General features: G+C 41.5%; 2 protein-coding genes across 3 annotated transcripts in view; one reads left to right on the top strand and one right to left on the bottom strand.

The window, feature by feature from the left end:
• LOC147710658 (uncharacterized) overlaps positions 1 to 13,880 on the bottom strand; it is a 509,433-nt gene that overhangs the window by 321,770 nt on the left and 173,783 nt on the right. The window lies entirely within an intron of this gene.
• Positions 1 to 13,880, top strand: part of CENPS (centromere protein S) — a 121,169-nt gene that overhangs the window by 34,453 nt on the left and 72,836 nt on the right. Inside the window, exons 2-3 of the mRNA XM_086921344.1 lie at positions 2,865 to 2,988; positions 10,351 to 10,384. Of these exons, the coding sequence (XP_086777470.1) occupies positions 2,865 to 2,988; positions 10,351 to 10,384 (158 nt within the window). The remainder of the gene's footprint in view (positions 1 to 2,864; positions 2,989 to 10,350; positions 10,385 to 13,880) is intronic.

The raw sequence follows: 13,880 nt of genomic DNA, 5'->3' as shown, positions 1-13,880 counted from the left end.
CTATACCAGAGACTCTTTGTGTTATAGTACCTGGTGCTTCAATACATTAAATAAAAGTAAGTATATGATATGGTTTGCCCAAGGCCTAGATCACTAAGTCACACAGTAAGCTCCAAAAAATAAAAAAGGAAGGGATAGATTCATGACCAGGATGTAGTAGACATTAAGATGTGGAATTGCATAGTCCTCTTAGAATTGTCCCACACAGTTTCTCAAGGTCCTCTGAGGGAAAGAAGGCCCGGGCTGAATTCTGTAACCACTCTTTAGAAGCCAATAACAGAAGGGACCTACCCCTAAGCTCTGTTTTCCAGCAGTAAGAACCTTTTACGGGCTCAGGACTACTCAGCCAACCCTAGGCTGGAGTCCAGTCACTGACTTGCAGCCAGTCACAGGTCTACACATTTTTCTAGTAATGATAGGATTTCTTAGTCGTCCTTATTGGCTGCGAGTACGAGAGTGCCGTAGTTCTGCCTCATTTTACAGTGATTTACTGTTTAGTTGTCCACTGGACAACATGGATATTGAATCTTCCAGCCTGTGGCACAGCTGCCAAGTTTTCAGATTGCTTATGTGTGACATTCCCATGGTTTCAATGTACTTATACATTCAACTGTGCGACACTTTCTTGCGAGTGAAACCAAGAGATGAAGCAAATGAAAATAGTTACTATCAAAAATTACACCTTTTTGAGCAATGAGAAGCTCTAAATAGATCTTGAATGGTTGAAAAAACTTAAAATGGATGGGCTCTAACCTACTGCCCTTATTTTAACATAATGACTTGCATGTTCACAATGCTTTCGGTTGCAGGCTGGGTTCTCCCCTCTGCACTAGGATTCAATTCTATTTCTCAGTGATTGCACACACACAACCTCTGATGCAAATTACTTTACAGGGTTGTCTGGTGTATTTGGCAGACTTGCTGTAACGGTCTAGAATGCGCATCGTCGACAAAATATTAAAAAGAAAGTAAAGAAACATGTACAATCCGTGATGGCTAATTTTTGTTTTACATAAATGGCAACATTCAAATAGCTGCCAAGGTTTCGGATGGCTTATGTGTGACATTATAATAATTTCAGTGTAATTATGAGTGACGTACAACGACTACGAATGACACCTTCTTACTAACAGTTTAATGTCACCCACACTTAGTGGTAGCATGGCACAGCCTAGGCCAGAGACCCGTTGGCAGAGAAACAATACATTAAAACAGAGGTTGCCAACCTGCGCCTCCCTGGCTGGCAACCAATTAAATTAATGGCACGATCAGATCATGATCAATTGACAATTGACAAGTCTGTCCAGACTCTCTGCCATGTGAGGCCGACTACAGGATGTGAAAAGGCCCCCAGCGGGGATCTTCTCCCTGTACAGTTCTCCAATTGGGCCCCCCTTTTACTGCAGTTTAGACTGACCCAGTTTTGGCATGTACTTAAAAGCTTCATTTTGAAGCTGGATATCCACAGCAGTTACATACTAAGGTTTGAGCAGGGGTTGCTTAGTTACATTAATTAGTCGGGTGTGTGGTTTTGTCTTTCGTCTTCAAATCTCTGAAGTTCGTTTGACTTGCATGTGAGTTTCTGTGATAGCAGGATATTTCCAAGTCATAATATATTGAGATTTCTGTTCCTCCTGTTGTGCACTAGTGCCATCTTGTGGCCTTTGAAAAACTAGCTAAGCTTTTAAGCGTCCATCACAGCAAAACGAGAAACTACAACTACACTGTTTTATTGCACTTAAAGACACCTTTTTTGCGTGACAATCTCAGGCATTGCAGTAATGCGGAAAAATCACAGCAAATGCGTTATTCTAATGGGAGATGCATGGCACTTGGCAGGGCTGCTGTAACAGAAAACAGGAGGCGGGTGATACGATTCCCACACCCCTGATATCAACCCTGCATGATGGATGCACTGAGGTGATTTCTTCTGATAATTTTGAATAGGGTGATCTTTAATGTAACCAGGGCCAGCTTCAGGGCAGTGCGACCGGTGCAGCCGCACCTGGCTCAGAGCTCTGGACGGGGTGCTGCAATGTAGAAAAGCTTTGGGCTTAACAACACTTGCTGTATGCGGAGTTCCTTGTATACCTATGTCAAGGTAATTTTAGGGATTAATGTTCCTTCTGGAGAGATGTCAGAGTTTTGTCTACTGGCAGTTTTGGCTCCTCATAAAGCTGTGCAGTGGGATAATGTGCATGCTGCAAAGACTGCGTACCATGCAGATCACAGAAGTGTATTTTATGTGGATAGCTCAGTGAGTTACTGCTTTCGTTACACATCTTTTTGTTACTTGCGGTTCATACGTTACAATCCCGATATAGCACAGTTACCTACGAGCTGTCATCATAGAGTTGCATGCAAGCTACATGTTATAGGTTAGGATGCTGTGCCCCCGGCTTTCATTATCCTAATAGGGTTTGTTTGCGTAGAAATGCATTCTTATTATGTGAGCGGGGACTATGAAAAGATGAGAGGAACGGGTGGAAGGTTGATAGTGAGAGAAGGAAGCCATTCGGGGCACTATAAAGGTTGTCGCACTTTGCACCACCAAAGCTAAATCCAACCCTGAATGTAACCTTGTCTGATAGAATCATAATTACTAGTAATATTAGTTACTCAGGATGCTTTTCAATGATTATAGCAAACATTGGAGACCCCTGCACTGTGTGGCCTTCCAGGGTGGTAAGTCGGAGAGTATGTGGCCCAGAGAGACCTGATTGGGGTGATTTATGTAGATGGTACTTGCTAGTTACTTTGTTACAAACATTCTAAAACCAAAACTAGTGGTTTCTCAATTTAAGAGATTTTAGAACACAAGAATTTCTTTGTTTCTATAAGCACGTGTTCAATTTTGTCTGCAGAGGCTGAAAGCTGCTGTTCACTACACCGTGGGTTCCATGTGTCAGGAAATGGCGGAAGAGAAAGAAGTTCAGTTCAGCAAACAGACTATTGCAGCCCTTTCAGAAGTGACCTTCAGACAATGCGGTAAGTACCCAACTGTTCATGCAGATTGTTTACACCTCTTTTCTGAAGTTATGTTACAGTAGTAAAGACTCAATTAGGAGCACAGAACAGGCTAGCCCTTCTACTAAATAAACAAGGCTCTGTTAGAGTCCTATAATACGTTTGGGAGTAATAAACTCACTGTGACCCAGAAACAACATAGACTGAATCAAAACCAATTCATTATCTCCAAAAAAATCATATTTTATTTCATTTTTTAAATAAGGTATCAATCAACATTTTATATAAAACACGATGCAATCGAAAGAAACATCACAAAGATAATGCAATCAACAACAGTTTAAACCATGTCCCAAAACCCCCTACACTTATTAATTGTACCGCACACTCACTCATTGTAACAAAATCATGTAATTTTATTATCATGCAAGCATTATTTTTAGTTTGTTTTGTTGAAAAAACTTGGTTTTGTGGGGTTTTAGTTTCGATGAATACTTTCATAAAGAGCAATGGCTCTTCGTAAATGGACGGAATCTGCTGCCCTAAAGCAGTTTACAGAAGCTTTCAGAGCTAAAGAATATTTTCGAACCTGTGTCAACAAGGCCAAACAGCGAGTTACTTCCTAACCATGGAGACACCCACAGGAAATGTGATCTATGTAGCATTCTTACTCCATATGAGTGGATCGACTTTAAGCATGGTTTGCAACATTGGGTTTTACACCCAGTAAATGAGCAGTGTGGTCAAGTATTAACAAAATGGAAATGCTATTTGTGCATCCATATGAATTTAATTGGCGGCCGCCTTAGAGCCTAAGCTACTATCGGTGACTAGTAGAAAAGTCAACCCAATGAGAAATGCTCAAACCTTGGGCTTCCACGTTGAGTCGTAGACTGTATCAATGTCACTGACAGATCCTGGGGGAAGACAGCAATGGGTCTGGAGGCATCTCATGCAGTTAGTCTCAGAGGGCCATGAATACATTACTATGTTCTATATCTTGCATGCACACCTGCTCGATTAGGGTCCAAAAGAAGATGTGAATGGAGGAACTGTCTGAAATGCTTTTTCTTAGTGCTTTCAATACGCCTTTCACCTGGGTAAATTAGCTCCTCAAGACATTCTGCGTGCACATTTTGGTAACTTATGACCTTCTGTTTGCTCCCTTGGTTAAAGATTAATCTTTCTTTTCTTCCAAGAGCCGACTTAGTAGAAGGCTTCCTCCAGGGGCTGGGGCTTGCTCCCAGCCGTGTAGGATTACAACCGCAAACCCGACAAAGAGTCCATCACTGCAGGGTAAGGTTTCTTGAAGTGCAGGTGAATATAAAATTGTAGCTTAAGGGTATTTATTAAGCCAGTGGTTGGAATGCAGAGACAACCAAAGACTAAACTTCATTGGAAATTCAAAAGATCTTCTAATCAGAATGGAATGCTTTTCTCTGACTTTGCAACCTCTCCCTTAATTTTAGTGCTGGCGGGCATAGGTAGGAGTGATCCTAAAGCGGTATGTGGATTTTACAGAAACCACTTATCAAAGAGGGGCACCAGGCCTACTCATTGTCCTCCAGAACCCAGTAAAGATTGAGCTGTAGTTTTAGGCACTTGTAAGAAAACTGATTTGGTTTAGTAACAGAAGTAGGTTATCCCTTAGCGTGGTAGACTGCTTTGCAGCATAGACTTTGAAAACAAAGTGCATGCAGGTTGTCAAGTCCAGAGAGTATGATGGAAGCCAGTAAGGAAACTGCTGGCTCATTCAGTCTTGTGTATCATGCCCTCTTTGGACGTGGTTCACAATGCACACAGGTTACTGGTCATTCCCATACTTTAGATTTGGAATTTCACATACTACATACAACAGACATACTGAGGAAAGGAAGGTTCCAGTTATAGGGACAAGTGGTTATTGTACATAGGAAGCCTCGGAAGGCTTCCTTTCTAATTGGATTACATTTGGAGAACACACCATTACCAGTCAAGTAAAATGTGGTGATCATGATCAATGAGTTGCGATTATGTCCACTCAGAGAGAACCAAAAGACAGGCAAGAAAAATGAGATGAAGTAGGGTGACACCGCTTTTTTCATGTTACACTACGCTTTGCACCCCTACAATTCTTTTGTCTGTAGGGAAATGGACTAAAAGGTAGCCATTGATTTGCCTGAGATTGTTCAATGTGGTTAAACGGAGAAGCTCAAAATACAAGACTTGTCTTCTGGCTCGAACATAAACATCTTAACTACTTATTTGTTCTCAGGTTTAATACTAGGTTAAATCTCTTCCAGTCTCAAGTTTATATTTAATTCTCGACACTGGTATTGTTGTTTTGTCAACAGACTTTGTGGGTCCGAAAGAAGTACTACAGTCGTACTATTCACATCCAACAAAATGCTGTTCATAAACCTATTGGCAAAGGCCTCTGCTACTATCTTTTCTGTGCAGAGATCTATGTACATATCGCTATATGGTTTGATAGTATATGAGGGAGGGACAAGGTGGAATAACTTATAAATGGGTATCATGCTTTAGGGAAGTTTGAGGGGTTAGAGAGGGAAATACTGATATAAACACACAACTGCAAACAAGTAAGACCATTGATATCTACAGACTAGACATCTAAAGTTAGTACAGCTCTAAAGGTGAGGAAACCGGTGTAAAGTTATTTCAGTTCAGCCATGCAGTAAGTGATGCACTGCACACGGCCACTAAAAATTATGGCAAAACACTCCCATAGAAAGCAATATAGACCGGGAAATAAAATAACCTCCCATAGGAACTAATGTTAAAAAATGTAATTATTTCAACATTGAAAAAAACAATGTGTGTGTGTATATGTATATATGTATATGTATGTATATGTATGTATATGTATGTATATGTATGTATATGTATATATATATATATATATATATATATATATATATATATATATATATATATATATATATATAATATATCTTTGGGTGTGTATATTTAACTTGTAAACTCTTATTTAAATATTACACAAAATTTAAATTAAAAACCTAATTTACAAAATTAACAAAAAAATCATTTTTTGGGTGGGAAAGGTTATTTTATGAATTATGTTGAAACTTTATTAGTGACGTTATTATATTTAATTTAGTCAAGACACTGCAGATAAAAACATCTAATCTGTCCTAAGACGCTAGCACTGGCAGATATGTAACACCAAGCACACAGCTCTTGCAGATCACATCGACGCTAGCAAAGATTTCACTGCGCATTCTGCAGCTTTTAGCAACATCACCCCCTCACAAGACATTTGCAACAAGCTCTTGGAATTCTTTGGTTACAAAATCACATCCATATAAGCAACTTCGACCTTCAACTGGACTCCGTCACTGTCGCACCTCAACTTCCCATCAGAACCGATGAATGGACCCTGACCTTGTGGCCTTCCATCACCACTATAAAAATCGCTGCATACAGCCAATCCACTCTGGGCCCCATCTTACCCTTGACCTCCTCCAACCCGTCCAGCCCCCCCCCCCCCCCACCCCCCACGGTTCACCAAAGTATTCCTACTGATTTGTGAAACACTAACACTAGCACTCGTCCTCAACGCCTCTATCAACTCGATTTTATATACCAGGACACCTTCAAACATGTCTGCTTAACAAACAATCCACGGAACCAGCCACACTTTCCAACTACAGACCCATTTCCCCCTTACCATATCTGTCTAAGAAATTAATCAACAAACTCCTCACAGACCACTTAAGCGACTACCAGCTCCTTGACGTCACGCAGTCCGGATTCAGGCCCAACCATAGTACAGAAACAACACTGATTTTCACCACAGACTACATCCTCATGAAACTTGGCAGAGGAGAAATGGCAGCCTTCATTCTCCTGGACCTCTCTGAAGCATTTGGCACTGTTTTACATCCCATCCTCATAGGGTGCCTGGACAAGATTGGTATTCAAGGACTTGCTCTCCGGGGGGGATCTGCTCCTTCTTAAAGGATAGAACACAAGCTGTCAGCCTGGTACTCACTCCCCAGAAGTCTGCAAACTCCTCTGCGGAGTCCCTTAAGGTTCATCATTCACCCCATCCTCTTCAACACATACACAATTCCTCTGGCAAATGTCATCGGCACACATGACATCCGCATATTCACCTATACAGACAATCCGTAAATCCTACTATCCCTCTAGTACAAGACACCCAACACAAGAAAAGTTCACCACCGTCATGACTCAAGTCACTAACTGGATGAAAGCCATCTGTCTCAAGCGCCACATTGATAAAAGTAGTGATCTTCGTCAAGAACAGTTCACCTTGGGACTCCAACTGTTGGCTGGCCAAACTCTGACGCAGAAACCACACCCCGAACATCACAATAATCACTGACCGCAAACTGAACATGACTGCATAAGTTAATGCTGTTACTGCATCCTGATTGCACACCCCAAAGATGCTGAGGAAGATCTTCAAATGGCTCTCAAGCAACACTAGAAAAACTGTCACACCCTTGTAGCTAGCAAATTGAAATATGGGAAAACCCTTTAGGCCTGGATCACCAGGCAACTCATTAGAAGACTACAAACCATCCAGAACTCTGGAGCCAGACTTATCCGCAGCTTCCTACACAGAACTCTCATCATACCACGCCTCAGAACTATCAAATAATCTGTGTTTGATCATGGATGATTTAACTCATTAATTATCCTTGCTCCCTCCGAACAGCCTTTAATACTTTAAACAGTTTTCAATACTATGTATACATCACAGACGACAGGCCAAGGAAGTTATATTAATATGTTGAACAATAAGACTGCGACTACGCGATGCACATAAGACTTATCAAATAAATTTATGAGGTTTGGATTATACTGGTTTTCATGATAGATCATCTAGATTACTGTACCTCATAGTCTTTCATTTAAATTTTCTCATCTTTACGGATATAAAATAACACACCAAATAATAACAAAATAAAACATAGATCAATACAACTTATTTACAAAAGTATGCTAGGTTGGAACAAGTTACAAACGTTATCTGAATGCCTAAATCCTTTTCCTGAGAAGTGACGTGACTAAAGATTTGCCCCCCCCCCCCCTGCCCCCCCCCCTACCCCCCCCCCCCCGCGACAGCCTAGTCCATCGCGAGGACCGGAAGACCCTACCCAGCCGTTGGAAGGTACTTCCTAGTTCAACACGGCCTGTACGGATATACTCCGTATTCTCTGTGGCTCATTGTAAAGGCCTACAGGATTAGAGGACTTTCACAATACTGCGGTGAGTAAACCTGCCTTGGTACCAAGAGTTAATTAATCAAATTACACTCACGTATACAAACTTTTAATACTTCGATTTTTTATTAAATCTGCAGACCTAAGAATGACCCAATTAGAACGCCGACCGTTAGTAAAAAAAAAAATATGGATTGTGAGGTATATTGATAAGATTCCCCCCCCCCCCCCCGAATACGGGGTTCATCTTAGGACGTATGAAGGGCATAGTATGTATGGGTGACAGCTCAACTAGTACCTCGTCTATAAATATGAATCCTTAATTCTTAAATTTTTCTAGTACAAACAGAGGATTGTTTCGTATTAGGAGAAATAATACCATTGATCCGCCTTTTCGTAGTCAATTCAACGGTAGGACCCAACAGTTTAATTCTGGAAGAGGACAGTTCTATCTCACTAAGCTGTTAAACACGTAGTTCACGAGGTGCTTAGCTTCCCAGAACTACATAATATATACCTATAGTCTTTTCCAGTTTCTTTTTATAGACCAGGTATACCACTAATCATCAACTTACCTTCGCTCTGCTTGGGGACTTGTTATATCTCTATGCCGTAAAATATCCTAGTCTAATATCTGGATATATCAGAAAATATAATTAAACTATAAAAAAAAATCAAAATTGCGTTCTCTCACCTAGAATTCTTTAACACTCCACACCTCAGGTGATATCTGGTGTAGTAGGGTTTAACAAACAATACTTACATTTTTATTCTATTCTTCTCATGAGACCCTTTGTGTATTTTGTTCTTGTTGCATTCGCCCTATCTATTTAATGACTGTTTTATGAAATGAATACATTCTGACTCATTTTCTTGTTTAATGATTGTTATCTGTGTAATGTCTGTCTTATGAAATAAATAAATTTTGCCTTGTCTCGTGTTATGTTGCACCTTTTCTAACACCATTCTTCACTCTCTTCCTCTTCTTATGTTGACTTTTTCCTTAATTTTTTTTCCTTTTTTCTATTTTCTTATTTATTTTTTTCTTTTCTTTCTCTTTTTTTCAGTTTTTTCTGATTCTTTTTACGTGTTTCCTTTGCTTTTCTTCCCTTTCTCATTACCACTTCACTTCATGTTCGTTTCTCACTCTATATATCACTCTTGTTTGGAATATTTTAAACGATAAAATATATTTCTGTAATGGTTTATTGACTACAACAGCCTTTAGAAAGCCTGGCTTTCGGGCCACATGGGGCAAAACACGTGTTGGTTGAGCTCTTTAGAAGTAGCTTTTCTTTACCTCATTTTCAAATAAACACGCACAGAAAGTACCAAACAACGTCTCTTATGTGACCATCTTTAGAAGTCTTTGTAACTAAGGATCACACTCACTAAAAAACAACTTCCACACGCCTCAGAACTACACTGCCTCCCGATTCACAAACTAACTCAATGCAAGTCCTTGCACACACATTCAAGGCACTATACAACACATCCCATGCATACAGAGACCCAGATCAAGAGGACTGACATTCTTTTACATTGCTCCTAAAGCATGGTACAATCCCCCCAATTCCACATCAGAGCTTCTTCATCACTTCTTGAACTCTGCAAGAAGCTGAAGACCTTTACTTTGAATTTATCAACCTACCATAGGCATGGCTAGGCACAAACACCTGTTCAGTGCCAGTGTATCCACGCAGGTGATAGTGCACTTTACAAATACACATGGCATTTTGCTGAGTTAATACGTTGTAACATTGTATTGTATCAGTTGTAGATTAAAGTAATCAACATTAATTTACACTTAGATTTTACATGACAATATTTTTTTAAAGAATATCCAACTTTAATATTTTCCCTATACTTTACCACAGGGAGCTCTCCATCCTGCTGGGGGAGATCTCCATATACCTGTTTAAAGTTATTAGTAGTAAAGGCATTGATGTGAATTGTTATATGATGCTACCTCTGTTAAGATTGATGTCATCTGTGAAATTATGTATGAGATTGAGTAGTACATTGGGGGTCTGTTGGGATTTTAATTGCATTGTGCACAATAACTGCTGAATTTATTTTGGGCAATTTAAATGTTCCTTTTAAATAAGAAACGTTATTTCTGTATGTTGACTCACATTTGTATGTAATGATTGTTATTTATTTTTAGAAACCTTTGCAAGAGACCTCGAAATGTTTGCAAGGTAAGTTTAATCACTGAGTGTGCCTACCAATTCAGAATGTAACAAATATATATATGTGTGCATGTATATATGTGTAGCAGTGTGGCTGTAGACACATTTTAAGCATCAATTTACTCTTGGGCTCGGTCTTTTGCAAGTTTTTCTTCTTTGAAAAATGTTTACAAGTTCCGAGATGCAGTATTGTGACTCCCCTTCTCAATGCATATTGCAAATGTAAACTGACTTCATCATAGATTGTGTTTTTTCCACCCTTGGTTCGGACGTGCACAGAATAGGCTCTGCATTTCAGTGTCGCCCTTAAGCGTCTGTCGGATCCTTTGGTTCCCCTCCTTTATAATTCATAACCAGATTTTTATATCTGGTCACTGAAAGACCATCGAACTTTCCATACTGGGTCTCTGTTGAGCAGCTACGGGGGCTGAAGACTCTTCTGCATGCAGCATTACATCCGAGAATGAGCCATGGGTGATGGAACAAACACTGTTCCAATACTATCCTCAATGCTAAGCTAAATATCTGTGGACCGACTACCACGAGAGTTGTAATCTGTGTTCCTTTAGCACGATGAGACAAACTGCCTCTTGTGCCTAGTTGGCTTTCGAGGAAAAGACTGCTCCCAAGTCTTCCACAAAAGAGCCCGCCCCACCCACAAAAAAACCACAGTGTCAGTGCCGCTAGCTCTATATCTCTGCCGCACACTCCTCCATCAACTCCTTCATCAGCAATTCTTTCACCCTTGCGCCTGTAAGGCTCCCCGGCAGGGTCACCTTACTCCACCTCCCCGTAGAGCACCGCCCATAAGGTCCATTTGACCCCTATGATCAGCCAGTACGGTGGGAACCAACTGATGATTTGTGTGAAGTCTATAATGTGGACCCATTAGGCGATCCTAAACTGGACCAATAACCTGGTATGGCCTCCCCTCCAGATGATACGTCCTTATATCATGAAGTCATTCATTAGGCCGCCAGCTACCGCGAGGTGGATATGCATGTCTTGCAAGAGGAACCACACTTCCTTATGGAGACATTCTCCTAATCTGAGAGGTCGGTCCAGTTCTTCACCCATATTAGACTGGATGTTCTAATATGCCCTGAAAAAATGAATAACCCTGTTAGGGCCAGGGTGGTGACCCCGAGGGTAGAAACAGTTTAAACCATCCCACCAAGGACTCCATATAGATCAGGGAGCAAGTTCCACCAGAATCCCTAGTTGTCCACTTTGCCGGCAAATGCGCCTCAGCCTATGCAACTGACGATGCTCCTCCTCAAAGTACAAGTTAGAGTAGACATTTTGGGTAAGAGGGTGGTGTTAGGAACGGCTTCCCATTGGTGAATAGCCATTTTAGTAGCTCTCCTATTACATTTCAATAGAGCACAGTGGGAGGAGATAGAATATACTCAAACATCTTCCAGAGCAATATCGCCGTTGAGGGTGGTGATTGTGACAGAAAGCAAAATGATTTCCAACCTCAATTTACGTTGCATATTGGATGTTGCTGACACAGCTTCTGGGTCATAAGCAAAAGCATAATATTACGCTGCCATGCCTAGCTCTGTATCTCTGGTTTTAAACTTGCAGTCCAACAGCATCTTATTAACCAGCCATTCGACAAAAAACATCTCTTCGGCCCCCAGGTGGTTGAAATGTTTAAAAAAGGGTAAGGAGATGGCAAAATCTATAGGCGCTACCACTTGCAGGGTGTCCTTTCAGACACCAGTTGGGGGGGGGGGGGTAGTCAACGCTTACATCTCCTGTTGCATCGTGTCAGAACGTTTCTGCATGATCACATTGCAAGAGGTCGTCCCACTCTTGCAGCAAGAGTTCATGATGTCAACACTATCTCAAACGTTCATTTACAGATTCTCATCCACCCTGCTCATCGAATGTTTCTGCATTTAGTGGCAAGTACCAGTTCAAGGTATTACCTTTCGGGGTCACTGCAGCCTCAAAGGTGTTTACAAAATGTTTAGCCGTCGCAGCGACACCTTCACAGTGAGAAAATTCTCGTATTCCCGTACCTGGACGATAGATAGATCATGAGTAACAGTAGGATACAGTGCCTAGTGCACACACAAGCAACTATGTCCTTGCTTCATGCATTGAGATTTACCATAGATGCCACAAAATCACACCTTCTGTCCTTTCAGTTGCGTTTTTTCCTCTGCTCCATATTCCACACACTCGCTGCCAAAACATACCCCAACCAACAAATGTTGCTGCCTTCCCGCAAATGCTGTTTTTTTTTCAACCAAACCATCGTAGTCTAGTGTGAACGATCCTCCACCTTCTCAGGATGATGGCCTGTTGCATTGCAACAGTACCATATGCAAGGTTGCACTTGAGTTCCTGCAAGTGTGTCTGGCAGTCCACTGGTCACAAGCGCAGGGTCAAGGGAAAGATCTAGTGTTGGTTCAAGCCAAAGCTCACTGCTCTCTGCAATGGTGGACACCCACCAAGATGGTGCAAGACAAGCCTTTTGCAGACCCAGTCCCGCATGTGACCATTACCTTAGATGCCTCTCTGGGGAGGTAAGCAGGACGCTCATTTATCTCATCACTCAATACAGGGACAGTGGCCCCCTCAAAATCAAGGTTACCCTATCAATTTTCTAGGGCTCTTGGCTGTATAACTCCAATGCCGTTCTCTAAATCATTCAGGGTGTGGTAGTTCCAATCAGCACAAACAAGACAGTGATGTATTGCATACCTAAGCAAAAGCACACACATTCACTCCAGTTCTCTTGACTAGTACAGAGCATCTGGCATTGGGCGATTCACCACAAGATTCACCTACTTGCAGAACATCGCCCAGGAGTAGCCAACAGTTTTGCAGACCTACTCAGCAGGACGCGTCAACAAGTCTGCGAGTGGGAACTCCATGTCCTTCACACATACTTCCAATGGTGGTGCACTCCGCAAATAGACCTCTCTGCCACTGTAGAAAGTGCAAAATGCCCAGGTTGTACATTCAGATACCCTCACCCAAAGTCCATGAGGAATGCACTATGGACAGACTGGTCAGGTCTATTTGCTTTTCCACTTCTCCCTCTGCTTTCATTTGTGATCAGAAACTCAAGAAGACATCTCACCCTCGTTTGAGTTGCGCCAACTTGGGTCAGTGTTCCACTCTTAAAACCTCAGTCATGCCCCACAAGATGTTTCCCGCTCAGACCAGATCTGCTCACACAGAGACACTAACAGTTCAGACACCTGGACCCAGCACAGTTTAGTGTTGCGATTTGGCACCTAAGGTCCTAGAATTTGGGTAACTTAACCTAACCCATTAATGCATGTTCATCCTCCGGAAGCTAGGCATCCTACAACCCACACTGGTTACGTAGCAAGATGGAAAAGATTTGACCACTTCTGCATCACCAAGAAACACTACAGTACAAGTGTTAATTACCCAACTTCTCCATCTACAAATGACAGGATTGGCTTACCCATCTATCTGCCTCCACCCAACTGCTGTTGCAGCTTATATACAGAACAGA

The sequence above is a fragment of the Lissotriton vulgaris genome, chromosome 5, assembly GCF_964263255.1.
Source record: "Lissotriton vulgaris chromosome 5, aLisVul1.2, whole genome shotgun sequence".
NCBI lineage: Eukaryota > Metazoa > Chordata > Amphibia > Caudata > Salamandridae > Lissotriton > Lissotriton vulgaris.
The sequence above is the reverse complement of the archived record's forward strand: the minus strand, read 5'-3'. Positions and strand labels throughout refer to the sequence as shown.